The 26,765-nt window shown below is 47.0% G+C and overlaps 3 protein-coding genes across 3 annotated transcripts in view; 2 read left to right on the top strand and 1 right to left on the bottom strand.

The window, feature by feature from the left end:
• Positions 1-336: 336 nt before the first annotated feature.
• LOC115313296 (rhythmically expressed gene 2 protein) lies at positions 337-2,801 on the top strand. Its single transcript, XM_029972249.4, has one exon. The coding sequence runs from the start codon at positions 514-516 to the stop codon at positions 1,291-1,293; it is 780 nt and encodes a 259-aa protein (XP_029828109.1). The 5' UTR covers positions 337-513; the 3' UTR covers positions 1,294-2,801.
• An 11,106-nt stretch (positions 2,802-13,907) lies between these two features.
• On the bottom strand, positions 13,908-16,151 carry LOC8023741 (tetratricopeptide repeat protein 19, mitochondrial). Its single transcript, XM_029972244.4, has 2 exons — positions 15,972-16,151; positions 13,908-15,313 (listed from the first exon to the last, which is right to left on the bottom strand). The coding sequence occupies exons 1-2, from the start codon at positions 16,121-16,123 to the stop codon at positions 14,410-14,412; spliced, it is 1,056 nt and encodes a 351-aa protein (XP_029828104.2). The 5' UTR covers positions 16,124-16,151; the 3' UTR covers positions 13,908-14,409.
• Positions 16,152-22,044: 5,893 nt separating this feature from the next.
• The window catches only part of LOC115330648 (caspase-3), a 29,647-nt gene continuing 24,926 nt past the window's right edge, over positions 22,045-26,765 (top strand). The window contains exons 1-2 of the mRNA XM_040205783.2: positions 22,045-22,148; positions 26,419-26,482. Coding sequence (XP_040061717.1) covers positions 22,130-22,148; positions 26,419-26,482 — 83 coding nt within the window. The 5' untranslated portion in view covers positions 22,045-22,129. The remainder of the gene's footprint in view (positions 22,149-26,418; positions 26,483-26,765) is intronic.

Raw genomic sequence — 26,765 nt, forward strand, 5'->3', positions numbered from 1 at the left:
GAAAGCGGCTCTAGCGGCTCCCCGCGGAGAGACACCGCCTCCTGGTGTTGCTCCCTCTCTTTTTCCGATTACGCCATCGCCCCTTGCCCTCTTCGTACTTTTTGTTCCTAGTTTCTGGCCTAGGTGGCGTAAGCTACCGCCCGGTATAAAGGGTAGAGCGTTAGCATTCACCCATCCGTGCTGTTTGTATTTTACACAAGAGAATAAAAGTTTACACTGTTGTTAAATGAGTGAAATCAATTTCAATCAAATCATTCAAACTCGGGGGTGAAACCGAGTTTATTATATTTAGTTTCCGGCTTCATTTGAGGTCAATAGCTTTCGAAGGGTATAAAGTCAAAGCCAATCGAATCCAAGTAGTTGTTTTTCTACGGGACGCTTTGTCAGCACGGTGGGCGCGTGCGGTCTACGTTCTACCTATCAAAAGAAATTGCCTTCGAGGTTGTTGTTTCTCCTGGTATAAATGACCGAAAATAACTGCGTCATCTCTCTGGCACCGTTGAGCGCCCTGCGATGGTGTCGCGCTTTAAGCTGATCACTTTCGACGCCACCAACACTCTTCTACGCTTCCGAGAGTCAGTTGGCCAAGCTTACTCTGGCGTCGCGCACATGTACGGCGTCAGCTCCGATCCGAAGCGCTTGAACGCCAGTTTCAGGACCGAGTGGAAGAAGATGATCGCCGAGCACCCGAACTTCGGCTGCAGCAGCGGCCTCACCTCGCAGCAGTGGTGGTCAGAGCTCGTCCGCAGGACATTCCTACTCTCTGGGTGCAACGCCGCCGACAGCCTTATGACAGTGATCGCAAGTCACCTCTACGAATCGTACAAAACGTCCAACTGCTGGACACCGAACAACGGTAGCGCAGACGTCCTCGAGAACCTGAAGATATCCGGGCACAAGCTGGGCGTCATCTCGAACACGGACGAACGGCTAGACTGCATTTTAACGCAGCTCAAACTTCGCCACTACTTCGACTTCGTGATAGCGTCATCGGTGGTGAAGGTGGAGAAACCGTCGAAGGACATCTTTTCGCTGGCGCTGTTGTGCGCCAGCAGTGAGCGACCAGTGAAACCCGAAGACGCCTTGCATGTCGGCGACAGCGTGGAGTTGGATTACCTCGCCTCTAAGGCAGCGGGGTGGAGTGCCTTGCTCTTGGTCAACCACGACGCCGACGCGAAGAAAGTGGCCGCTAAGAATTCTGTAGAACCTTCTCACGTTATTTACAGGTTGAGCGACGTAGTCAAAAAAGCGTTTGAGGTTGAATCTTACCAGGCTACTGAGTTTCAAAAGTGAGCTTCTGGCCTTTTGGCAGTTTCCAACAAGACCTTACGGGTTCAGTTACTTCGGTTATGTTTAGGTTCGCCTGAGTGCACAACATAATCTTTCCCAGTTATGGAAATTGGTGCTCCTGACATTTCACGAAGGTCCTCCTATGGTATTTCAACATCTTTTTACAGCAATAGCTGTTATGGGCTTGTCCTACCGGTTTTGCGACGGCGTGAGTGTAAACCAATTCAGTTTCCTCACTAAATTTGGCAGGAACATTGATGCCTGTGACCCGACGTCGTGGGCCCTATGGACAAATTCAGGTTCCCCGCTAAATTTAGTGGAAAACACAAATTCAGACTCTCCATTACATTTAGCGGAAAACGCCACGTGACCTTCCGTAAAATCCTGAGATGCCCCAGCCCCAAAAGATAGCCCACCCCTATTTTTGGCTTGATTTGTTATGTTTTTAAACACTGAAAGATAGCCCACTCTTAGTAATAGTAGTGTTGGAATCAATGGTGGCCTTAGTGTGAATGTGGCTAGTGAGCTGTGGTGAAATATAAGCAAATGTTGCTGACTGGGAAGTGCATTCATCTTTGCTTCGTTGCCCCTTGCCACCATAACAAGCTTGGAAGGGACACGACCGAAAAATAGCAATTCTTATACTTTTCTTGGTTGTACTCGAAAGTTAGCCCACTCCATATTTTCACCCGATTTGCTCTTGATGTTAGGTGAACTATCTCTCGGGATTTTACGGTATGCACCAATTCACTTTCCCTGCTAAATTTAGCACAAAAATTTACGTCGCATGACCTACGCACAAATTCTGTTTTCTCGCTAAATTTGTTAAGAAAATTGATGGCAGGTCACCTGACGTCATGGGACCTAGAGACATAAATAGCTTCCCCGCTAGATTTGGTTGAAAAAGTGACGTCATATAACCTATGCACCAATCCAGTTTCCCGTAATCATGCCATAGGATCGTCCCCCAATTTATTTTTAGCTTGGCCCTTGTGACAGGCTTGAGCTAAGCTAGTTGGTTCATAGTTCACTTAAGGCCAGCTGAACTAGAAAAAACATACACATAAAGAAAAGACCATTCACACCGCTGGACTAACAACCGATTTTCTTTTTCCTCCTCTTCTACAAGACATTTATGGTGCTTTGTATGTTCTTCCTGGGACATATTTTTGCCATGAAGATGGCTTTAAAGTACCACTGCTCATTTTCAAAAGGTTTTGTGAAAGGTGCGGCCAATACTTTCAACTTTATTATGGAGGAAATTCAGAATCTCCAAGAGGGCTGTTGGTGTAATTAGAGTTTGTATGGCTGCAGGCAGTGGCGTCACAAAGGGGGGGAGGGGGGGGGGGGGCGGATGGATTGCCTTGGGTGCGGCGCTCGGGGGGGTTTTGCGGCGGGCCACGTGAGCGGGGGGTCGCATAGGACTACCGCCCCGGGTGCCACTCGCCCTAGTGACGCTACTGGCTGCAGTTGCATTGTGGTGTTCATTAAAACCTGAAATTCCATGGAAAGGGAATTCTCTTGGAGCCAAGCAAAGTTGGTAACCACCTGCTTAGCTTAACCGAACATACCTTGAAGCGGAAAACGCCACGTGACTTAGCTTAACCGAACATACCTTGAAGATGGCAGAGGCTGGTAAAAGTACCTGTGCCGTCTCCTAATCAGAAATATGCCAAGGGTCCTATTTTTGTCACTGTGAGAGTGAGATATAATTTGACTTTCTTGGAGCAAGCAAAGATATTACTAGCAGATGGTTTGTTTGCTAATTCAAATGAAGATTGGGGTTTCTCTACTATGAAAGGCCATTCAAACTCAGTGCTGCAGTAAAGTAACATTGAAAGCAACCTGAAATTGGAAGATCTGCTTCTGCTGTTTGACAGTGGAAGGGATCAACAACCCTTGCTTCATTTGTAAAGAGCAGAGTTCTGCTGTGTGCAAGCTGACGTCGACCAGTGGAGAAACCAGCTCTCGGGACAAGCCCCATCAAAGGCTGCGACACATCTCATCATCTGTGTGTTCATGAGAAGTTCTCACCAAAATACTGCCTAAGCGTAGACTTACAAACGAAAAAGAAAAATTCTTTATTAGCCGATAAAGGCTTGTGCCCAGCAAAATGCTGCGACATGACCACCTCTCAACAGCCGAGAAAGCTTGGCCGTCACCAGAGACCAAAATCGAGCTCCAGGAAATTGGATGCCTGTACTACAATCACTGCTATGATGTGTAGTCTCTGTTGAAAGATTTAGCAATGTAGTTCCTCGCTTGCTTGCTCAATTGCTCATATGAAGAGGTCCAAAACCGTTGCGCATGTGTTTATACTGCCACACGTTAGTCAGCTACAATGGGTGTCTGGCAGCTCAGTCTTAGATGAGAAATTTAGCCTGTGCAGTACAACTGCTAGCCTAGGGTTTTGTATTGCTACTGATGCACTGCACAGTAGTAATATATGGCAGCACGCCAGTACGATAGTCATCCAGTTTCAAACGGGCAGAGGTCGGGATTGAACCCAGGATTCCTGGGTTCTGCAGTGCGAGCTTCCGCTCCACGCTCTCAGAGTTGCAGCGCTCCAACACGCTCAGCCACCGATCCCCCAAAGAGGCACAGAACTCTACACAGTTAACATGAATGTGCACTCGACAATTCTCTTCATTTATCTCCCACAGCTGGGAAGCGGTCGTTGGCGATACCAGTGTTGTGGGATGCTGTCATGTTAGGAACAGACTCGGGCAGAGCACGGTGTCGGACACTGGACTGTATTGTAATTACTTACAAAACAAGCGCAGGGTGTCTCTCTTGGATGCCCAGCCTTAACCGTGCGGTTGTTGCTTTCCATCGTGCTTTGTGTGTACGTCCACGCCCTTGGCTCGCGGGAAGATGCCAAAGTACTATCAAAGGTAGGAAGCCTGTGCCAGAGGTTGGACAACTGAAAGACTTTTTTGCAATTCTTATCTTATCGTTGACAGTGCTGTAATAATGCAATATACTCCGAAAGAAGGAAGGAAAAAAGAAGACATACTGTCGAGAACCGGTTATAATGAAGTAGTGGCTACAGCAAAGCATCACAATTTCCCATTTCCTTTTGAACTTTGTTAAAGTCGGTTATAACGAAATAGCAAATATAGCGAAGTGATTTCCGATTCCCTTTGACTTCGTTGTAACCGGTCTCGACAGTACTCCATCATGTTCAGACTCACTTTGTATTATTATTCTTTTATCTCCCAATGTTTTGAAGTATGATCATTTAGAACCACTAGCCTGTGCTCCTCCATTGCAGGATGAACATATTGATTCAGTGTCCATGTGTATATTAAGCCCGATTCAGACAACTGCATTGGTTGTGTTCAGAGCGACTGAAACGACAGCAAAGATGGTCACCAGGACGACCGTTCCCCGTACGTGCCAAACGACGCAAGAGGTAGCTTTGTGAAGCAATCACGAGTTACCGCTGTACGAATGGTTGCTGTGAATGTAACCGACACGTATGCGTGAAGCAGCTTGCACCCTCACAGTTACCGCAATGCCAATCAACCACCCGCCCCTCCCCCTGCATACGACGAGTATGTTTGGTTTTTCGTGGGCTCTTTTGTGGCTCGCATCCTCATGCGTGTACGTTAGACACTTTTTCGATACTGCTACCACTTTATGCTGCCTTCTCCCGCAACTTTGTCGGCTACCGACAGGGTGCCTGCAATAAGGCGAGCCGTGTCCCACTAGAGCGACAGACAGAAACAAAATACAGCGACAAGCCTCAAACCCACGCAGCATGCTCGCGATGGTACCTTTGGCAGGCGTTTAGTCCTTCGGTGCTCATAAAATAAGCACGAGCGATTGCAAGCCTGCCAAAGATACCCTCGCGTGCATGATGCTCGTGTTTGAGCTTAGCCTCCTTTATTCTACAAAGCCTCTCAAGTCGCGAAAGACTCTGGTTTGAGGCTTGTTGTTGTCTTTTGTTTCTGTATATCGCTCTAGTGGGACACGGGCATTAGAGGACACAAAGACGACGAGATCTTCAAACTGCAAGGCAGTACGTGGAGTTGTGGCATTTTCCCAGGAACTTTGCAAGTATCGCTTCTGAAATCGCCGCTTTAAAAAGCACCAAAAATGTGTACATAGATCTTCTATTTCTTGGGACTTTGAAAAGGTTACAATTGCGGCACTAATATTGAATGGATCGTTGTGCAGAATGCATGTCACTTGCTCCACAACAAAGCTGCTAGTCAAGGTCAGTGAAGTAATTAACCTAAAACTACATGCAAGCACCTGTAGCTTGACTAGGAGCTCCTGCTCGTACACTTGAGGTACATACCAAAAAAGGGTCTTTGTGCTATGCGGAGCACAAATTCGTCTGCTTCTTGCACAGAAGTTGTGATGTCAAAACGCCAAGCTCTTATTGGCTGACTGAAAAAAAAAAAAAAAAATAGAAGGTAGACCTCAAGGCATCTAGCATTGAGGTCTACCCACTATCCTTTCAATCAAAGACAATAAGAGCTTGGATGTCGTTCTGATGTCACCACAACTGCGCAAGAAGGTGACCTGTGCAAAAACAATGCATAGCATTGTTTTTGAAATGTTCATCCAATTCCCAGCATGGAAGCTAGGCTTGGATGTCTGTGGGTAGAGCCACACCCACAGCCGCCACCTTCGCACCGTTACTGCTTTAGGGTTAAATAAAGTAAAAAAGGCCGAAGGTTATGAGCACCATTTTTTTTTATTACTGCCCTGTTGATGTTGCTCAATGGACCTTTTGCAGAAATATTGGTTCGAGTAAATGAATTCGGTACACTCGTTCTTTTCCTTCTGGCTGATAGAGAGGGAAGATGGTTTCTTTGTATCAACTGCGAGACTGAATACAAGCCACGATGTGGACAAAAGCAAAATTTGGGGGAGCCATATCTAGGTTACAGCAGTTCAATGTGCAAACGTGATGTAGCAGACGTTTTGAGTCTCGAATGGGTGAGAGGCTTAGCAAGCGAGTTGTTATCCAGTCACTTACTGTGAAGTACCGATGAAGCGCTTACTCAAAATTTGGAGATAATCGCAAGAAAGTGGGGGATGGGCGCTTCTTATGTCACAAGTTTTATCTATACTTGTACTGCACCTATTATTTCAGATGTGAACATTTAGGGATGGGCGCTTAGTGTGGAATGGGCGGATGCTCAGTATCTTATGCTAGTCTCGAACCCAGTCGCGCGTCTAAGTGGCAGAACATTGTTGGAAAAAGGTAGATTTCATGCATTTTCGCTTGTGGCTGCGAACGGTTGCAAAGCTGCCATTAGTTTACTTGAATGACTTGTTTTTATTTTCTGTTGTGTTAAACGGCTCCTTGTAGTTTGTCAATAAACTCCCAGACATGTTTGTTTTGAAAAAAATCAGAACCTCACGGGATAACGTTTATTTTTTTCAAATAGCAAAGGGTGCTAATGTAACGAACAATTCTAAGTCAGCGAAATGTGGTAAACAAGATTTGTCTGTTTTTCTCTTTCTTACAGCGAGTTTGTTTCACACACACTGGCACCGTTCGAGTTCTCTCCCAGAATGCATTGCACTCGCGGAGTGTTGCACGGAGAACTGGCCTCAAACAAACTTGCCAAATGCACCGAATGCAAAAGATTGATGCTGGCACCATCTATGTTGTAGAAAGAGTACCAACCTCAAACCGAAACTAGCGCATTTCTCTTCGACGTGATGGTGGGAATGCGAGAGCGCAGTTGCTACCAACGTTTATCTATAAATGTTGGTCGCTGCAACCTACAGTTTTTATTTGCGATGAATTCAACCAACTCGGCTGTCGCATAGATATTCACAGACAACGTAAATTTCTGCAACCAGCTGACTACAAAGCAGCTGGGGTTTACACTGAAGAAGACTGATGATGTCCGCGCAGACTCTTTATCCGTTTGAGCATGGTATTATGCGTAAACCACTGCAAGGGTATGGCTTAAAACGAGTCTGTTGGAATATGCAGCAAAACGTTTCGTGGGACTTTCGATTTCGATCGTAGTTACAGGTGGATCAGATTTTAGCCTTGGTGAGGGCGCCGAGAACGAGAGCTTACTCAAAACGAAATACGATGGGGCAAGATAGCTGACGTTGGTAAATGTTAAGCATGATGTTGCCCAAGCGTCGCGTAAAGTCGCTAAGTTTAGCTTTCTCGGATGCATATTGGGCAGTCAGATTTCTGCTGGGGGGTCTTTGTCGACAAATGTTCAATTTTTCATTCGCACATGGATGGTGATAAAGATCTCGGGGGGCCACTGATGCATTTGTTTTGAGCATTTCTTTACCAATGGTATATTTCAGCGTCTGTATGGCAACAGAGCAGCTAAAAACTTTCAAATAAAGCACGGGTTGTCAATTGCTTCTTTCATAAAATAGCAGACGCTCACAATCAAGCTCGTGTTTGATTCTGTTAACCGTGGGACACAATTCCTATCAGAAAAACTTTTTTTCTTTTTTTTTTCTTTTCAGTTTTGTTGTACGAATGACGCATCGTAGCAGACGACCCCTTGTCGTCTGCTTCTGCTGGGGTTGTCTGCTCCCGTTCCTCGCCGGAGTGGGGCATGACGGGATTGCATTTCGGCGCACGCCCGATTTCCTCGGTGCAGAAAGTGCATGCACGCGTGGGGTGCCAGCGATGAAACAAACTCTGAGAGTGCAACCACTTGTGGAGTGCCGGCCGAAACAAGCCTGCTCCACGCTGCGAGTGGGCACGCGTGGGCACGAGTGCTGTGAAACAAACTCGCTATTACATTAGTCAGGAAGAGTTGAGAAGGAATTTTACGTTCTACAAGCACTCGGGTGCCACACACTGCAAGAAAAGCATGGCATCAAAAGCGAGATACGTATGCCGTTGTGGTGGGCCAAATTGCACTGACAACACTGCATTTACACAAACCACTTCTTTTCTCCATGCGAGTTTCAAATTATTTAGCCATGTTGTTGCTTGCCCACATATGTTCTTTTACTAGAATGTTTTTTGCTTCAGCGTTTATACCTGCAGTCTTCAAAGCTGCCAAAGATTGCATAGTTCCAACGGGGCTGCATTGCCTTAACATGGCAGAGAAAGATGGCAAGTGGGCAAGGAGACTTCACACAGAGGAAACCGTTTTCATTTGTCCTTCACTCTCTTTGACACATCACGGACAAAATGTTAACATGGAGTATAATTTCCATCATTTAAACATTAAAGGCCAAGCCTCCACCTCGCCTCCCCTCTGTTCTTTGCCCTGATAAAACACCAGTGCTGGTCGGTGCTGTTGTGGTAGGTGTGGCTACTCTTAGGTTGTATATATATAGCGCCTTCTTTTTCAAGCGCCAGCACCAGCCTCTGAAGAGACAGCCATGCTGGAAGCGGAGGGTGCCGCCACTGGTCCGGAAGCGTTACCAGTCGGTGCGCTCAATCTACGAGCTCCACCTCAGTTTGACTTCAGCAACCCCGGAAGATGAAAACAGTGGCATCAGCAGTTCGAGCACTATGTCTACGCGTCGGGACTCTACGCTGTCAGCAAAAAGTGTGTGTTCGTGAGGCCACAAGCGTGGGACGTCCTGACTTCGCTACACTTTGGCGACTTGGACTTTGACAACTAAGATCTGATTTCTAAAAAGTTCAATGCGTGCTTTGTTCACCCAGTCAACGAGCTCTACGAGAGCGCACGCTTCCACAGACGGTTGCAGCAAGCAGGTGAGTCAGCAGACTTTTTTTACGATGCTCAGTAACATGGCAAAAAAATGTAACTACCCGTCGCGCAAACTGGAGCAATGGCTCATTCACAACCGTTTTGTGATGGGCTTGCAAGAGACACAGCTGTCGGACAGATTGTGCCGAAACACAAAGCTGGCGTTGGACGAAGTGCTCATTCAAATTCGCCAATACGAGGACGCGGAAAGTGAATGGAAGCTGCAGGACTCATCGGCATCCACGGCCACGGCAGCTTCAGCGGAAGCAAAAGCGTTAAACTATGACGCGGCGAAAGTAGTGAAGAACCGCCTGCCAAGGCTGAAGCAAGCAAGCGGCAACGCAGCAAATGCATCTTTATGTGGGTTTTGCAGACGTTCTCCGCATCCGCGCTCAGAGTGCCCTGCTAACCATGCGCAATGCAACAAGTGCCACAAGAAGGGCCACTTCGCAGCTGTCTGCCGCGCCAAGAACAAGTTGGCTTCGCTGCAGCTTGGTGCCGTCCATTCTCCGTCCAAGGCAAGGGCAAAGTTTGTAGACGTGAAGGTCAACGACGTACGGCTGAGCTTCAAGGTTGACAGCGGCACGGAGGTCACCGTCGTCCTCAACACGTTTTCGGGGATACCAGCTTGCCTGGAGCCCCCAGAGGGGGAGTTGACAGGACCAGCCAGTCAACCGTTGGATGTGCTTGGAACGTTCATCACAGCCTTGGAATGGAAAACCAAGCGCGTCAGGCAGAAGCTCTACGTGGTACGTTCGCAAGTTGTTCCCTTGTTGGGATTTCTGGCAATTCAGGCGTTGGGTGTGGCCAAGTTTGTGGATCACCTTCCGGAGCCTTCTACCGAAAGCTGTCCTAGTGAGCTCGCCGGGACTTTGTTGACACAGCTGTTTTAAGGCCTCGACGAAATTCGGGAGCAGCACACAATTCGTCTTCAGCCGAACGCGGTACCGTACTCGCGGCACGTTCTGGGGAAGGTTCCCATCCCGCTATGCGATGTCGTCAAGTCTGAGCTAGACAAGACGGAGGCTCAAGGTGTAATCCAGAGAGTAACCAAACTGACACCGTGGTAGGCAGGCTTAGTTGGTGCCGAAAGCTTCGGGAAGCTACCGCATATGCGTGGACCCGACTCAACTGAACCGGGCGGTGCTGCGTGAATGTCACATCCTGCCGACAGTGGTTCAAGCGTTGGGACTTCTGGGCGAGGCGAGAGTCTTCTCCAAGCTCGATGTCACATCGAGTTTTCACCAAATGAAGCTGTCAAGTAAGTCCCAAGAACTCACAATGCTCATTACCCCGTTCAAACAGTTCTGCTTTTGTCGGTTGCCTTTCGGGATTACCTCTTCGCGAGAATATTTTCAACGCCAGATGTCGTACATCCTGAAGGGCCAAGATGAAGTTGTCAATGATTGATGACATTCTCATTTTTGGCCAAGATCATGTGGAACATGACAAGCGTCTCGCAGAGGTTCCCGACCACTTAAAGAAGGCAGGTCCGACTCTGAACAAGTCCAAGTGCAAGTTTGGCATCACCAGTGTAAAGTTTCTTGGCGTGGTCGTCAGCCAGAATGGTATTTTGTCAGACCCTGAGGAGGTGAAGGCTGTACAGCATATGGAACTACCGGTCAACGTCGGAGGTGTCTGCGGACTACTAGGAATGGTCAACCACGTAGGTAGGTTTTTGCATCTGTCTGACGTCACAGTCTCTATCGAAAACTGCTAAGCAATAAGAGAGCGTGGTTTTGGGGACCAAGCCAGCAGGCTGCCTTCCTCAAGTTAAAGACTATGCTCTCTTGAGACATTTGTATGGCTTGCTACAATCCGGAGCACCCAACCATAGTGTCTGCTGACTCCAGCTCTTTCGGTCTCGGGGCAGTCCAGCTCCAGGACCAACAGTCAGGCGAGCGTCGGGTGGTGGCCTTTGCCTCACAGTCACTCACAGCGACCGAGCAGAGGTACAGCCAGACTGAAAAGGAGACTTTGGCAGTGACATGGGCTGTGCATCGCTTTGATGAGTACGTCCGGGGACTGCGGTGTAGCGTGGAAACCGATCACCAGCCCTTGACTGCGTTGCTTGGCGACATGGACGTGGACTTTTTTTTTCCACGAGTTTAGCGACTGAGGATCAAGTTGACGCGGTATCAGTACCAGATTTTATACATTCCTGGGAAGCTCCTGGCAACGGCCGACACCCTGTCTCGAGCGCCGTTGGACCGGGCAACTCTGTCAACCTGCGACAGCCTAGAGCTGTACGTCCAGAGCGTGGTTCACACAGTCTCAAAGTGGTCCATCGACAACAGTCAACAGATTGCGAGTGTACAGCACTCGCAAAGTTCTGCAACCAAGGTTGGCCTCAGAAGACCAAGGTTTCACGTCACCTAACGAAGTACTGGAACTACTGCAGAGAACTAACCGTTTGTGATGGTGTGCTTCTCAAAGGAGGACGCCTCATGATTCCTGCATCGCTGCGACCTGATGTCCTGCAGGCCATTCACGAAGGACACCAAGGAGTGAACCGCTGCAAGGCACGGGCTCGAGACTCGGCGTGGTGGCCCAGTATTGGCGATCAAATCAAAACCATGTTTGAGAAGTGCGAGCACTGAGCATCTACAAGAGAACAGCGAGCTGAACCTTTCATGACGTCGCCTCCAACAGAGCTACCTTGGCAACAGGTGGAAGTCGATTTATTTCACTTGAACGGCCAAGATTTTCTACTGATGGTAGACTATCACTCACGATATCCTGAAATAATGACACTGCGAAGCACGTCAAGTCAAGCCGTGATTTCTGCAGTAAAAAGCGTCATGGCGCGTTTTGAAACCCCGGAGGTCCTTTGAAGTGACAACGGACCACGGTTTGCCTCCCACGATTTCGCCCGATTCGCGGAAGACTACGGATATAAGCACGTCACTAGCAGTCTGGGATTTCCGCAGTCAAATGGAGAAGTGGAGCGTACAGTGCAGACAGTGAAGGACCTCTTGGTTAAAGGCGACAATCCGTTTTTGTCACTTCTCGTCTATAGAGATACACCAGGCATCTTGGATTTCAGCCCTGCTCAGCTGCTGATGGGTTGACAGCTGCGGACTCAAGTACCCAAGGCTGCAGAGAAACTCCGGCCAGCATGGTTGAAGTCACAGGTCTTCCTGGAGCAGGACATTGTGGCCAAGCGACGCCAAGCCTCAAACTTCAACCGTCGTCACAAAGTGCGCGAGCTCAGGGAACTTTCACCTGGCGAAGATGTGTGGGTGGCTGATGCACAGTGCCCTGCCCAAGTGCTTAGCCGAGCGCAACGCCCACGATCTTACGTCGTCGAAACTCCGCGGGTTGTATCGCAGAGAAATCGGCGATAGCCGATTCCTTTCAAGAACCAACCTACAGAGCCAGTTCCCGTCCTGCCAACTCCGGTTCTGCCGGTTCCTGCCGCAAAGGGAGCCAATGGGCTGCAACCTCAAGGCTCTGAACAAAGAAGACTGGTTACAGCGCCTTCTCTGGAGCCTTCAGCCGAGGGAGCTCCCGCAGAGCCAAGGGCAAGTTTGAGAGCTGATGCAAGTCAAACACCAGCCAATGTTGTGGATCCACTCTCCTTGGGGCACGAGATCTGGCCGTTAAGTAGTAGCTCCAAAGAGACTGAACTTGCAGTGAGGTCGTGCGCTGTGATTTGTTCACCCACGAGCGATGTCCTTGAGAAAGGGGGATGTTGTGGTGGGTGTCGCTACCCTTAGGTTGTATATATGCGAGAGAGTAAAGAGGTAGAGGACGTTGCTCGTTTGGTTCTACCCGGACCAGGCGCGTGTGTGTGTTCGTTCCTCCCTGACCTTGACGGTCGCCGGTCTCTACAGGTGCCGATCCAATAAGCAAGCTTTGACTAGAGCATTATATAACCAATTGGAAAGTTCTTGCTCATGGTAAAAAAACTAATGCGGACCACTGCAGATATTAATTTAATGAAAACAGAATATAGCATGTAGGAAAATTAATGAAAGGAATTTTCCTAATGATGTGCACATAGTAAACCAAAGCATCATAATGTTGAAGATTTGGATTGGTGACAAGATCATGGGAACATTAACAGAAAATATGCTTGTATACAATTAAACCCATCCCACACTTCTGGAAGAGAAAAACTGGAAGCTACCTATAGACTGCTTTTTCTTTTTTTAATTTGCAACATATCCCTGCAGCAGTACAAGAGTGAGTAGACAGTCTGGTTTTGTATTACACTGAGAGTACCTGCCAAATGTAAAAAGCAGTGAATTGTCGGGCACAGTACTTCTCCAGCTGACAAAGTGAGTTAATCTCGCCCTTACTCATGTCGACAGCATATGCAATCTCTCTGCTAGCGGATATCTATGGAGGAGTGTCTTGTGGCCTGCACGGCAGTGCACCGAGAGCGTCTGAAACAGGTAAAAGTTTGCAGTTTTCGAAAATTCATTAACACAAGTTAGGTCACAAGCCAGGTTTGTCTGTAGCAATGAATTAACCTAAAACTACGGCTAGGGCTTCCTGGTATGAGCCTAAATTTGATCTGTAGATTTACATCAAGGCCTTCAAAGCATCAGCACACTAGACTGCACCGGATGCACTTACTGGCCATGAGCAGAGAATTTAACAGTAAAGGCCTATACACACATTTTTGTTAAGCTTGAACTACAGCAACCTTATAATAGCCTGCTCCTGAGTCCCCACCGTTCTCAGATAAGCAAAAGCAAGACCCCATTTCCAAACGGCAACAGGATGTGCAATGCTCATTGGCGCGAGCAAGCGCAAGACCCTCTTTCTTTACTTGGCTTTTGATTGGACTGCCGCACCACTCCGTCAGTGTTGCCAAGTTTGAAAGTTGAGCAAGATTAAACTTCCATTCGATGCATTGCGGCGGACTGCACAATGGCGAGCATCGTTCCACAAGCGACTGCTACCTGCCAGAAGGACACCATTCCACTCAGACACAGTCAAATGCAGAAGTGTTTAAGTGCCTTAATGCAGGGATTGTGCCCAATTATAGTGTCATGCTTTGCCAATATGGCATTGGCATATTATTTGGCGTCAGCATTCCAGTCATGGCATCTAGTAAGCGAGAAACGACTTGCTGAGATCCTGGTCTAAATAGATTAAGCAAGCTGAATTTTTTTTATAAGTGCACAACTTAATATTTTGAAGCCTACAAAACAGGCACTCCTATGCTGTAAAGTCCACAAAGGCAACTTGCTAGACAACGAAATACTATGTCAAACACTGACATCACACATTGTATGCTATTAAAGGTAAACCTAAAATATCAACATTACCTATATTGCTATTGGGCTACTTTAACTTTTGCATTTCCCGATGTGATGACTTCTCCAAATGCAGCGTTTTTGCTTGTTCAATCACTAAATACTGCTTTTTCGTTTGAAAGCTCGAAAAATGCTGCAGCACACGCCATGCAACAGCTAAAAGTCTTCGCTTTTCACACGGTAGCATGCTTCCGCAGCTCCTCTAGGCATTCCTGAGACCTCGCCGCAGCTTCCCTATGATTCGTGCTCTTCGCAAGTTTCGACGCTTTCGTACATGCCCATTTTGCCTCCTCCAAGTCTTGGCCTTGCTCCATGAATACGCCTCCAAGATTGCAATAGAAAGCCGCCAGCTCTGGGGACTGGACGCTCTGTGCCCTGGCAATAGTCTCTCTAAGCAATGCAATGGCAGTATTGTAATCCTGAAGGAGCGTAGCAACCGCTCCTATGTCATTGAGTAAGGCAAGAGTAACTTCGTGCGACGGGCCGTTCACCTTCTCCGAGACCTTCAGTGCTTGCTCAAAGCATTCGCGCGCCTTCTGGAAACGTGTTTGTTCGAGGAGGTATCTTCCGTAGCCTTCCATGCTCATTGCCCACAAAACCAGGTTGTTTGTTTCAGCCTCCGTCAACTTTACAGCGCTGTCCGCATAGTCTATTCCCTCCAACTTCTTCTGCTGCGTGTCGATGCAAAACTGAAAGCCTTGTTCTGCTTTCTCAATATCGTTCGTTTGGCTGTAAATTTGCGCCAGCTTGAGTGACATTTCGACTATCGAGTTGTCGTCGCGGGGAGTCCCCGAGGAAATCGCTCGCTGCATGACGTCTATGAACAGCTTCTCAGCCTTCAAGTACTCTCCCTTCTCATACGCGACATTGGCAAGGATATCAAAGATGTAAGTTTCGGCCTGGGGGTCCGTGCGTTCCTGCGCCATCTTGAGGGCGACGTGAAGGATAGACTCTGCTTTCTTGTAATCCTGCTGCTGAAGGTTCAGGATGCCCATCTTGATTGTAACGATCAGTGTGTCCTCCTCTTTGCTGTCACCCAGCCCAAGGAAGGATAAGACACCAGCCAGGACAGCAGTCCTGCAATCAAAATTATTCACATTAGCAAAACTGTATTTTTACATAGCAAGTGAATAAATGAACTCTCTGCACATTCCACATTCAAGTGACACAAAACTTCACATATATACGGAGGTAGCGGACAGTTCGGTGAACGCGGTCTATGAGAAACTTATGGCTCAGTGAATGAATAACAAGACAAACGGTCTTTTGTTATCACCCTTTTTGAACTCCTAGCCCCCAGCGCGAACCTGCTGCCTTCACTAGTGCTAAAGCTGAGCGTGACGCGCGAGAACCTGCGACGTGCGTGCTACAAAACTCCCATCAATCACAAAAAAAAAAAAAAAAAATTAAAATTTGGGGGTGTAGAGGGCCACGTTTATCAATGCGTCACAGGTTAGCAGAGCGTAAAAAAGTAATACAGGTTTTATAGGAACAAGCATTTAACTGAAACGCATTTGTGCACTAACTACTGCGCGATTAAAGTTAAAGAACCCAGGTTGGCTTATTGAGACTCATGAGTCAGTATTCAACGAAATACATCTGGACGGTTCAGGAAAACTTTTTATTGATTTATTAATTTTAAACGTAGGTAACGTACGAAGGTCAAGCTCACGTTGACTACGGTCAAGCTAACGTTGACTGCTTAATCAAAGGCTTGAAAGAATAAAATTGATACCTTGGAACGATTCCGCGGCAATGTCCAAACACAAATGGTGATTTTAGCACGCATGGATAAGCTCTTTTGAGGTCAGTTTGATTGAATGTGCGAAGGAACGACACGCGAAAGAGACGAAAAATACGAAACCCAGCTCGACAGGAGGCTGCCATATTGAAACTGTCAGTGTTGCACACTGAGAAACACGAAATGTCTAAACTGTTTGAACGTTTGAATACTCGCAGCGCAGACGGACGACTGATTGCTTACGGCATCTGGTGTAGTTGCTGAACATTAAACGAGCGTTCGACTCCCAACATTCTTGGTGGGAAATTTGAAGTCCCATAACTTCCGAACACATTGTGGGAGTCCTTTGCCACTTTCTTTCACGGAAGCGAGATGAATTCAGTCAATCTTTGCTTGTGAAAAGTTAACGTAAAAAAGGTTTATTTTTAGCGAACGCTGAAATTTCACCGGTGAATTTACTACAAGTCAAGAACTTAACCATTTGGAATTCCACTTTATAAAATCACAATACGAAAAAAATAAAAAATAAAGAAAGAGAGAGAGAGAGAGAGAGAAAATAGAAAAGGACAACTGAACGACATTTGAAGTCGTGTTGCCCTTATTTCGCAGTTTCCCTTATTTTGCAATTCGGAACTTGTTTAATCCGACAGAGGGGTGGAAGCAACGTCTCTGTACCCCGTTCAAGCTGAGACTGAAAGCTCAACCTTCAGCGCGAGCTCGCTGGCTCCCGTAGTGCTTTGGTTGCGCGTGCCTGCGCGTTCCCACTTGTGTTAACAAGGGCAAAAAAAGTTGGGTTGTGGGGATATTTATACAGCGTGTAGTTGGTCTGCCATTTAAAGTTGCCTGGCGCTGAAGGCAGATGCTCGCCGGATCAAAGAATCGCCGTCCTTTCCTCTCTCGATTTTGACCTCTGCCTTTGAGAGTGTGTAGAGAGTGCGATCATGCGGTAGAAGACTGACTGGACCAACGAGCCCGTAACTTTCAACGACATGATGAGAGATATGGCGGGAATTCGTCGACTCTTTTAATAATAGTGTTATTCGGAAATATAAATAAAGAAGGGAATTTTTACAAAAGTTATTAATTGGAGCGCCCCTTGTAGGAGTACTGATATACTTTTCGCTCATTTACGCAAGCATCAAAGAAAATGTTGGGAAGGTAGGTGCACGCGCTGCACGTGCTCGCCTTTCCTAGGGACGTAATCACTGGAGGCCATATATGTGTGTGCGCTAGGGTGCCTGGATGTCTGTCTGTCTCAGGGTGAAGACATCCATTGTTGTCCGGAATGTACCAGCGCGTGACGCTCTCGCGCACGCGGTGCGTGACTTGGGCGGTAAGATGGCGTCTATGCATCAGCCAACGCTACGCGCTCGAGCTGAGTGACACCGGATTGCGCGCACTTCAAAATGCATAAAAAAAACGATTGGGCGGAAAAATGGCTGAGATGTCACCACTCAAGCAAAAGCGCGCGTGTGTATGAAGGCACTCTAGTGTGCGCGGCTGCTGAGCGCATGCTGACGGCGAGCTTCCACAGTTCTTTGGCAACGTGCATTCTGCAGCATCAAGACTGCGGATCTTCGCAGGCTATTAATGTGAGCTTGTTCTGAGCATGTGCTCTAAACATCGCCTTCAAATATGGCGTCCAGTGAATTCCACTATAGGCATCCTGCTTTGCCTAGGAGGCGCTGCGGAAAAGCCGGCTGGCAGCGCCCCCCACGATTTGTTTATCGGTTTGGGGTAGTACAAACTTGAGCATTTGAATTTGTCCCACGTGAAAACGTTAGCCGGCGGTATGAATTCCGCCCGCGATTCTTTTACGGTATGAAATCGAGCCCATTTCTTACGTGGAAAGCTTCTTTCGTCCCTAACCCTTTGCAAAGGGAAGAAACTCAGCGATGCAAGCTATGTCTACGCTGTACAAGAAGCCACAAATTCGGTGTCGGAGCTGTCACTCGCAGCTGATTCGCTGTCACTCGCAAAAACAGCAAGCTTCTAATAATGTCAAGCTCGAGTGAGCATTACGAGATACGTTAACGTGCTTTGTAAGCAAAAACTCCCAAACTGCTGTCCCTCCGTAAAGCCAACGCTATCAGCTGATGACCAACCTCGAAAATGCGCGAAAGCAGACGCTATAGCGATAGAGCATCGACCGGCCGTCTGTCGGCCGGCCGATCACATCGTTCTTACTGCACGCTCCCTCTCGAGCTTCTGCAGCTTTTCTTGTACATTTGCGCTGCAAGCTTCACGCAACATAAGATTAGCAGTAGGAGCTCCGCTTTCAGCAAAATGCTTGTTGCTTTCTGTAGTGCGTTGGTGCGGGCGCACTCTCGTCTCTTCAGAGGAAAGCTTTCGCTGGGAACGGCGCTTTTACTCTTGATCTCATGTTGCAAGAGATGTAGTTCAATCGGATCGCTCCAGCGGCCGGACAGTATAGCGTGTTCCTGTTCGTTACATTCGCATAACACACGTTTCGATGCATGCCACGGCCGCTTGATCGAGTGGCCGTGCCTTAGCAGAACAACGATGGAGAGCGAGGAAAAACAAGTCTCGCTTACTCAGTGCACCGGCTGGTTATAGTATCTCTCCCTCCGCTCGACTTCGCACGGTTTCGGTGGGAATCTGTAGAAGTTCACTCCGAGGTTAATACCTTTCCGTTCTTGACAGTTGACGACGCAACAGTACCGTCGTCGGCGACGTTTCGAACGCATCAAGGTCGCGCCCGGTTTCAGCAGGCTTGGACGAAGGAAAAATTACTAGCTTGCGGCGAGCTCAGGTCCCCGGAGTAACGTTGTGCGGTGACGACTACGGGTGACACATTTTGAATCTTGACCACGCGAACTCACCAATATCAGCAGCGTGCAGAGGTAAGCAGCCGTCCGAACAGGTTTGTTATTGTGCGAGGCCAGGGGACTTGTATTACTCAGACACCCCATCGCCCGCCACCAGAGGGCGCCACGATACGTTTAAAGCGATTCGAAGCATCAGCGCCGTAAGGCCCGTTGCTCTGGAGCAGGGGGCGTGAACGCGTCAGGAAGACTCACGGAAGACGCGACCATGTATGCTGGTTGTACCATCCGTGTGGCGCTGTAACGGTCGATTTTATTTTTCACGTGCCACGGTCGAATAAAAGCATCTGTCAGCATCTGTAGATGCGTGATATGAGAACGTCTAAAAAAAAAAAAAAAGAAACAAATTCTGCAGCTCGCGGCCTGCAGCGTTTCATTAAAAATCCCTTTCATCTTTGCTTTCTTTCATAGCTTCGGCGAGCATGTATATTTCACTTAACGTGATAGCGAAGCTAGAACACTGTAGCGAAGCCGAAGCTACTCGCAAAAGCACGTTCCCCCAACGATGCTCGCACTGCACAAGCGCGCGTGCTTGGCAGGGACGCTGAAAGCTCGCAGCTCATTCTTTGAATAGAACGGAGTATAAAAAACTATAGTGGGGAAGCGTATTGACGCATGCTCGAAACGCGAGTCAGATATTTTATTTTGCCCGCTTGGAGCGCTGCTCAGAACTTGAGAGCTACGTGCCTTTTGAAGATTCGAAGGAAACACCAAAATAAAGCGTTTGTTGGACGCGCGTGCGAAGTGACATTTGTTTTAGACTTTTGCTTTCGAACATTTAGAATTGAATACGCTATACTCCGTTTCACCCTATGTTGTACCGCAGCGAAGGCTAGAAGCCCGAGCTCACAGCGTTGGCAGCTGCCCTTAATGCACGAGAGCTTGTGCCGCCAAGATGTGCCCTAGAGCCAGGAGCTCGCGCTTGTAGCCTTTCCTGCGGTACATCATAAGGTGAAACAGAGTATAGTACGCGCAGCGCGTGCATTTACGTTCCCGGCATCCTTTTTGATGCTTGGGTAATTCTAGGCCTATCGGGGGTATTTAAAGGGATGGTGAACCGAAATTTGGATTTCAAAAAAACAATGCTGGAGATGTAGGCGGGTCGCTACAATCCCTACAACACTACTAGTAAGGCGATATCTCAAATGGACGGCCGTATTTTTGGAAAAAGAGGTCGAGATTGAACCAGGCCGACGAGGCGCGTGACGTCAAGATACCTAGTTTCCTCCTCTCTTCACTTCGCTCCCTCAAGGCCGCGAGGTGGAGAAAACGTGAGGCCGTTCCCTCTCCTTCTCGGAGAAACATGGCGTCAACATTCCTGCCAAATGCGCCTTTTTCTTTTCTTTTTTTTTTTTTAAATACGGTTATCCGTTCGAGATGTCGCTGTATGAGTGATGTTTTGGTGTTTGTACTATCCCGTTGCACGCTTTTGCCGCGTGTTTTGGGGAATTCAGATTTCGGTTCAGCATACCTTTAATGGACGTCATGTTTGAGGACGCTGCTCGGAGCGCATGCTTATAACGATCTCATAAATAATAGGCTGTTAAGGCCGGTAACACTGAGTGATTTATATAAGCCTAGACAGAACTATGACCTCAAGGTCCAGTTCTAGTAACAGTTAAAGCTATAAGCCGCTTTTCCCAATATTCTGAATAAATTTAAATATTCAGAACTTCCATATCGATAATAATGATTATTGTTGCTTTCTACCTAAAGAACCCGGTTAAAATGATTTTACCATAGCCAATTGACCCACTCCTCTTATTTTAGACATCTGGAACGTTTGCGTTAAAAACTGCAAAACACAAAAAAAACAGCAAAAAAAAAAAACGCACTGGATAATAAGAAAGAAAATAAGCAACATTCATGTATATGCATTGTAACGGCGCATTTGAAGTTCAAACTGAGAAAATCAGGATAACACATCCGGGATGTGTGTTCTAAGCACTGTGGTTATTTAATTTCATTTGTTACTATAACCTTACATTTCCCTTTACTTTATTTCAGTCTTAAACAATGATTCGTCGTTTCTTATTCTCGCACGAATACTGTATACTTCGAGGTAAATATTCCAGGTGAGAGTGGTTTTCTATTCCCGATCCCTTGGTCCAAAAGACAGCCTGCAGACCCTCTCTGAGGTGCGTGTCCTTCTTGTATAGGACGGTACATGTGGCGTCGGTCATACAAACACTGTCGCACATATGTTCGAATCGAAGCACACATATGTCCGAGGCCAACATGCTTGAGGCGTGTACGCAGATAATTTCGTCACTATATCCGCAGTGAACACCGTATCTTTTGTGTATAATGTCTGAGGTGAAGGCAATCACATAATTGCCCCCACCAATCAGACGCCTACACGTCACTTCCGTGACCTTTTAAAATGTGCATGTAAATGTCCTATCTATAGATCGGCACGCTGTTTACAAACAAGCCCGCGTTCGCCCACACCAGGTGTGGGCACTGCGCATGCGCAGAAATCGAATTCAAGTGAACTGGAGCGTCTGCGCATGCGCAGTGCCGTCGACAGCGCCACCGCAGCTGCGTGACGTCAGGGACGCGTGTTTGGTCTATACTCCGCTTCACCTTACGTCCGCGGGTGCAGCGGATGCTACGAGCCATTGCAGCCAATCCAAGGCCGTGTCAGTGTCACGTGTCCTTGGAGAGCGGGCACGGCGACGCGCGGAAAGCGTATCACGGGTCACGTCCACGGAGCGGGATTGGCTGGGATAGCTCGAAACGTCCGCTGATGAAACGTGACTATACCTTCAGTGTGACTATACGGCTTAAAGCTGAGAAACACAAACTCACAAAACATCACACTCGCTTCTTTTTATTTTTATTGATGTATCGTATTGTCTTAGTTTGACCCCGAGAGCGGCGTTAGCGTCTTTACCCGTTTCTATACCGGCCGCCAAACTGCTCGAACTGCGATTTGTGCTTTTCGCTCGAGGTGTGCACGAAGCAAGTGATCCCACAGATTGCTTGTTCCTGGTTCATGTCAGGCACCAAAAGCTACCTATCTCCGTTGAGAACGATTGCAACCAAAAGCCGGAACTTAACTACAGCGTCTGAGAACTGTCAATAACGCTCGCTTTCGGGAGAAATGTCTATCCTTGAGTATTGTGTCAAAGTCCAGATGTGACGGCGATATGGGAATCGTTCCTCGTTGTTGCCGTAGGGTTTCATACCTGGATAAGTTATCTCGATAAGGACGTTTGGCATATCCTGACAGACGCAGCGTTTTCAGAAAGGGTAGCATTCTACGTTGAGTACGGGTGCGTACGAAGACGCTTTGGGATAATCATGGCTGACGAACATAAAAGTGAGTATATTGTACTTAATCCGAAATTCGGGATTCCAGTATTGTTCCGAGCTACAAAGAAGGCACAGAAATAGTAGCAGCTGGCAACGGCCTGTGATTTTGTTGTGTTCGTCCGTTTTTTTATCGTTCCCATCTCAGGGTTTACAAGATGTCGATTGATTACCAGCTCGCCTGCACTCTCTCACTGCTTACAATTGTAACTTTTCTTCTTTTTCAGTTTTAGGGTTTATAACAATGGAATTCTGGGCAACCTATATGTGGCAGCCAACGCTTTGTTAGGACAACACTGTAGTTAGGACACTTAAAACTTGTTGAGGGTTAAGTCTCCCGATAAAATAATTAATTTCTTAGCAGTGTATTGGCCGCCATTTTAAAGATTCCTCGTGATATTTCAATTGGCCACTATTCTGAAGATCCCTCTTTGGATTCCATTGTTATAAGAGCTCTATAAAAATAATAGATAAGTTATTACTGTGTCACTGGACATGAAAAGGCATTATGATGCCTGCTTGGTATGTAGGAGCAACGGTACGGAGTGCTTGACATCCTAATAGAAATTTGTAAATGTAAAACTGAACGAAAAGAGGGAAGCACGCAAAGTAAAACGGTACTCTGAAATCGGCAAAAATACGTAAATAGCCCAAATCGTTCTTCAACGCGTATCTTTATTGATCCGTTCGTTGTGCTAAAATGTCGAACATCAAGTTACAACCAGAACCCGTTGGCATGGTTGACGGAGCGCTTACTTTTTTAGCCGCGTTAAACAGTGGCCAAAGTGCGTTCTGCCCTTTTGGCCTTCCTTCGAATATTTGAAGCATGAGCGACGTCACGGAAGAAAGTGTACTACGGCAACGGGGCTGGCCAAATACGAATTCCAAGAGAATCTAAACTACTGGATATCTTCATAGGCTGAAGGATCAAGGTCCTTCTGGGGATCCGCCAACACATTCACGCTTCGGCAAGTGTTTCCGAGAGCCGAAGCGCTCAAACACCTACGTCATGAATTCATAGTTCACGAATGATAAGCTGCCAATGAGTCATAACAGCGCAGCGTACAATAATAAAAAAAAAATAAGTCTGTGCGTCTACACTCACGCACAACACTCGGAGAGCCAATCACCGCAATTTTCAGAAGCAGCTCAGCGAATGACGATGCCGAAACATATGTTTGGACCATAAAAACGCAGCCTGAGTTGTGACATTAAGCAATGCAAGCGGAAGTTGTGTCCTCTTTCTCTTCCATTAAACATGGAAGAGAAAGGGGACACACATGTCCCCTTTCTCTTTCATGTTTAAAGCTTCTAAAACCTCACGTGCAAACCGGTTTCGATGGTGCTCCATGATGGTAACTTTGCCTAAGTTTGCCTTGCACTTGCAGTCACGGCAATGCAGGGCTAAGTGACCTGCTGCCGTCGAGTTCTTCAAACTATTGACATGTTCCCGAGTCCTATCATTTATACACCGCCTTGACAATCAGGGGCAAACCAGCAACAGAAAGGGGTGTGGCACCAATCACAGGACCGTTTATGCCCACTGCGACAAAAAGGTTGTAAACGACTTAATTTTCGCGGGCTAAAATTTTCGCGAAACGGGTCAAAGCTGAAAATTTGAAATTGTTCGCGGGTTCTAATTTTCGCGAATCGAGTGTAGCTTCCGTAGCGTTCACATATTGCCCGAATTGTTCGCGGGAGGTATTTTTCGCGAATTGTAGGCGATTCGCGAAATTCGCAAAAATTTGGTCCCCGCGAAAATTTAGTCGTTTACAGTATATACCACATACCCCTGACATGCGGCCGCTGTTACATTGGACAGACCGGGCGGTGTATACAAATGATAGGACTCGGGAACATGCCAATAGTTTGAAGAATTTGACGGCAGCAGGTCACTTAGCCCTACATTGCCGTGACTGCAAGTGCAAGGCAAACTTAGACAAAGTTACCATCATGGGGCACTATCGAAACCGGTTTCCCCGTCAGGTTTTAGAAGCTTTAAACATGGAAGAGAAAGGGGACATGTGTGTCAGTTCACCACCTGTGACCTTAAAGAGGCCGTGCATGGATGTTTTTGCTGGTTTTTAATTTTCACCGAACCTGAGCGCACTGAACGTAGTAACTTAGTGAAACGTTTCTTTTCTCGAAATTAAAATTACAAAAACATGCAAAAAATAACCTCCCTCATGACGTCCTTGGTTGCTTGAGTGGCCTTGAATTAGAGGAGGGGTAGTGAGCTCAGCGAGAACTCACGGCTGCTGCGCTCAGTGTCGACGACGCAAAGGGCGCCACTAAAGCGTATTCTGGATAGGCTGTATGCAGCGGGCAGCCAGAGCGGCTCTCATTGAATTTGCTGCGCGATTAAACACTAATTCGGCATGACACTTCATTGGCCACAAACGACAGCAAACACGGGGTAAAGATCAGTTCAGAATGGGAGCCACTTCGCGCTGCAGTACCGCGAAACGGCCGAACAGCAAGACAAAGCTCCTAGCCAAAGGCCTTCGGAACGCTCGGAGTCGGTCGGATCCTCCTGTCCATACGACCGCAGCTCCGCCGCGTACATCCGGGACCTTTCCGTATAGGCGCCTGATCCCACTATTCATTTCTAGTGCACGCCGCCTTTTCCACCACTTGGTAGCGGGTTTGTCGACGGGTCATTTCTTGTTTCCGTACTTTATAAACTGCATTCGTTTCTTTTCTGATCTAAGATATTGAACAAAAACTGTTTTTATAAATAATTGAAACGGTTCGCGCCTCTTATATTTTGTATTTCGACAAAAAAAAAAAAAAAAGAAGCTTTTAGCGGCTCTGACCAGTAGTAAGCCCAGGACCAAAGACGTTACATTTTGCGCGCTTTCGGTACCGCGGGTCGCCCTCGTCGGTGGAGGAGGTTTCCGCGTCGTCCGGTTAAAATACGACGCACTGATAGTTAGTTACCCTCTCCGTGCCCGCGGGCTTGCCCGAACCCCGAGAGGCGTGGAAACTGCAAAAAAAGGTAGACGCTAAATATGATTGCAGGGCCACTTTAACCAGAGAAGAGTGGACGTTCTTTCGAGGTGGAAGTACCGCCCACAAGCAGACAGACGAGCAGGATACCCTAATTTAAAAATGAGGAAAAAAAGGAAGAAGTGAAGCAAGCTAGGTTTGATTGATCCTAGCCTGTCGATGAAGATTAAGTGTTTCATTAAATGCAGTTGTTAGTCAGCGGTTGAATGCGTCTCTCTCGTTCTCCTCACATTTGTAAGCTTGGTTCGTTCAGCTGGTGTCTCCTAAATATGTTTAACCAACGTGTTATACTTTTTCCCGTGGTCACAACTCAGTTCCTCATCCCGAGATTGTATATTATACTAGGCAATTACGAGGCTGCAATAAATGCTCCAGAAATGGTATATGTTCTACTTTACTTTCTGCCTTAATTGTCGAATCAACTTGTAATGTTCAAGCTTGCGATTATTGTATGTTTCTTTTTATGCGCATTATTGATTGATGTCAATTTTTTTTGGTTGTTTTACTTGAATTATTGATTCTGTCCAACATTCCTATTTTTTGTTTTCGCTGTTGTACCCAAGAGAAAGGAATGGAAAGAGGAAAAGGGATGGGCGGGAGGGGGGGCCGACGCTGTTGTACTCTGTTTCACCTTATGATGTACCGCAGGAAAGGCTACAAGCGCGAGCTCCTTGCTCTAGGGCACACCTCGGCGGCACAAGCTCTCGTGCGTTAAGAGTAGCTGCCAACGCTATGAGCTCGCGCTTCTGGCCTTGTCTGCGGTACAACATAAGGTGGAACGGAGTATAGGCACCATGCTTTTTTTACTGCACTGTGCGATGACGTCAGCGAAATAAGTAAAAGAAGAAAAAGAAAGTTGAAAGAAATATTTTGTACAAAATGCTTGAACTTAAGTTTCGCTTTTTTTTTTTTTTGCTTACTTCAGTCAAAGACTCGTAAAATCAACTGAATCTGACCTCTCGCTTTGACGGACTCGTTGCTTTTATCTGTAATTGGAATGTACTGAATACGTTAAAAAATTCGAAACTTGAGAGCGAAAATTGCGTTGCCTATTTTAACCAACGTCTGCTCGCAAAGATGTAAAAAAAAAAAAAAAATGTTTGGCGGGTGAGATTTTGATTTCTGGGTGCGCGTGTTTCCCATTTTTTGTTTACAAGTTTCGGGTTTTGAAGATGGAAAAAGTTTGAGTTTATCACTGTAACTTCAGATTGATGTGCAACTGAAGCGATGATGATTGTTGATCTTTTGTTTTGTTTTATTTTCCTATCCAGTCGATGCATTAGCAACGCCGCACTCGCTCCAAGACGGACTTCCGGCACAAGCTAAAACTCCAAGGTGAGAAAAACAGCAACACAAATAGTACGCTAATTCTTCTTCTTTTTTAATATGTGTTAAAAATAATAAATGGAGATGTTAGTCATTCTAAGGAGTGACCGGCTACTCCATTACCATTGAAGAGAATATTTCCGACGTAGAAATTAAACACTTCAAACATACAGATGCAGCTATACACCTCAATGTCCCCCCCCCCCCCCCCCACCTTTCCCCTACCTATAACGGAACATAATAAAAAAACATCTAAAGCTGAAGCCACACCGTCCACAGACCCCACAGCAAT

This window comes from Ixodes scapularis, unplaced genomic scaffold (genome assembly GCF_016920785.2).
Source record: "Ixodes scapularis isolate PalLabHiFi unplaced genomic scaffold, ASM1692078v2 PGA_scaffold3__209_contigs__length_174095766, whole genome shotgun sequence".
In the NCBI taxonomy this organism is placed as follows: domain Eukaryota; kingdom Metazoa; phylum Arthropoda; class Arachnida; order Ixodida; family Ixodidae; genus Ixodes; species Ixodes scapularis.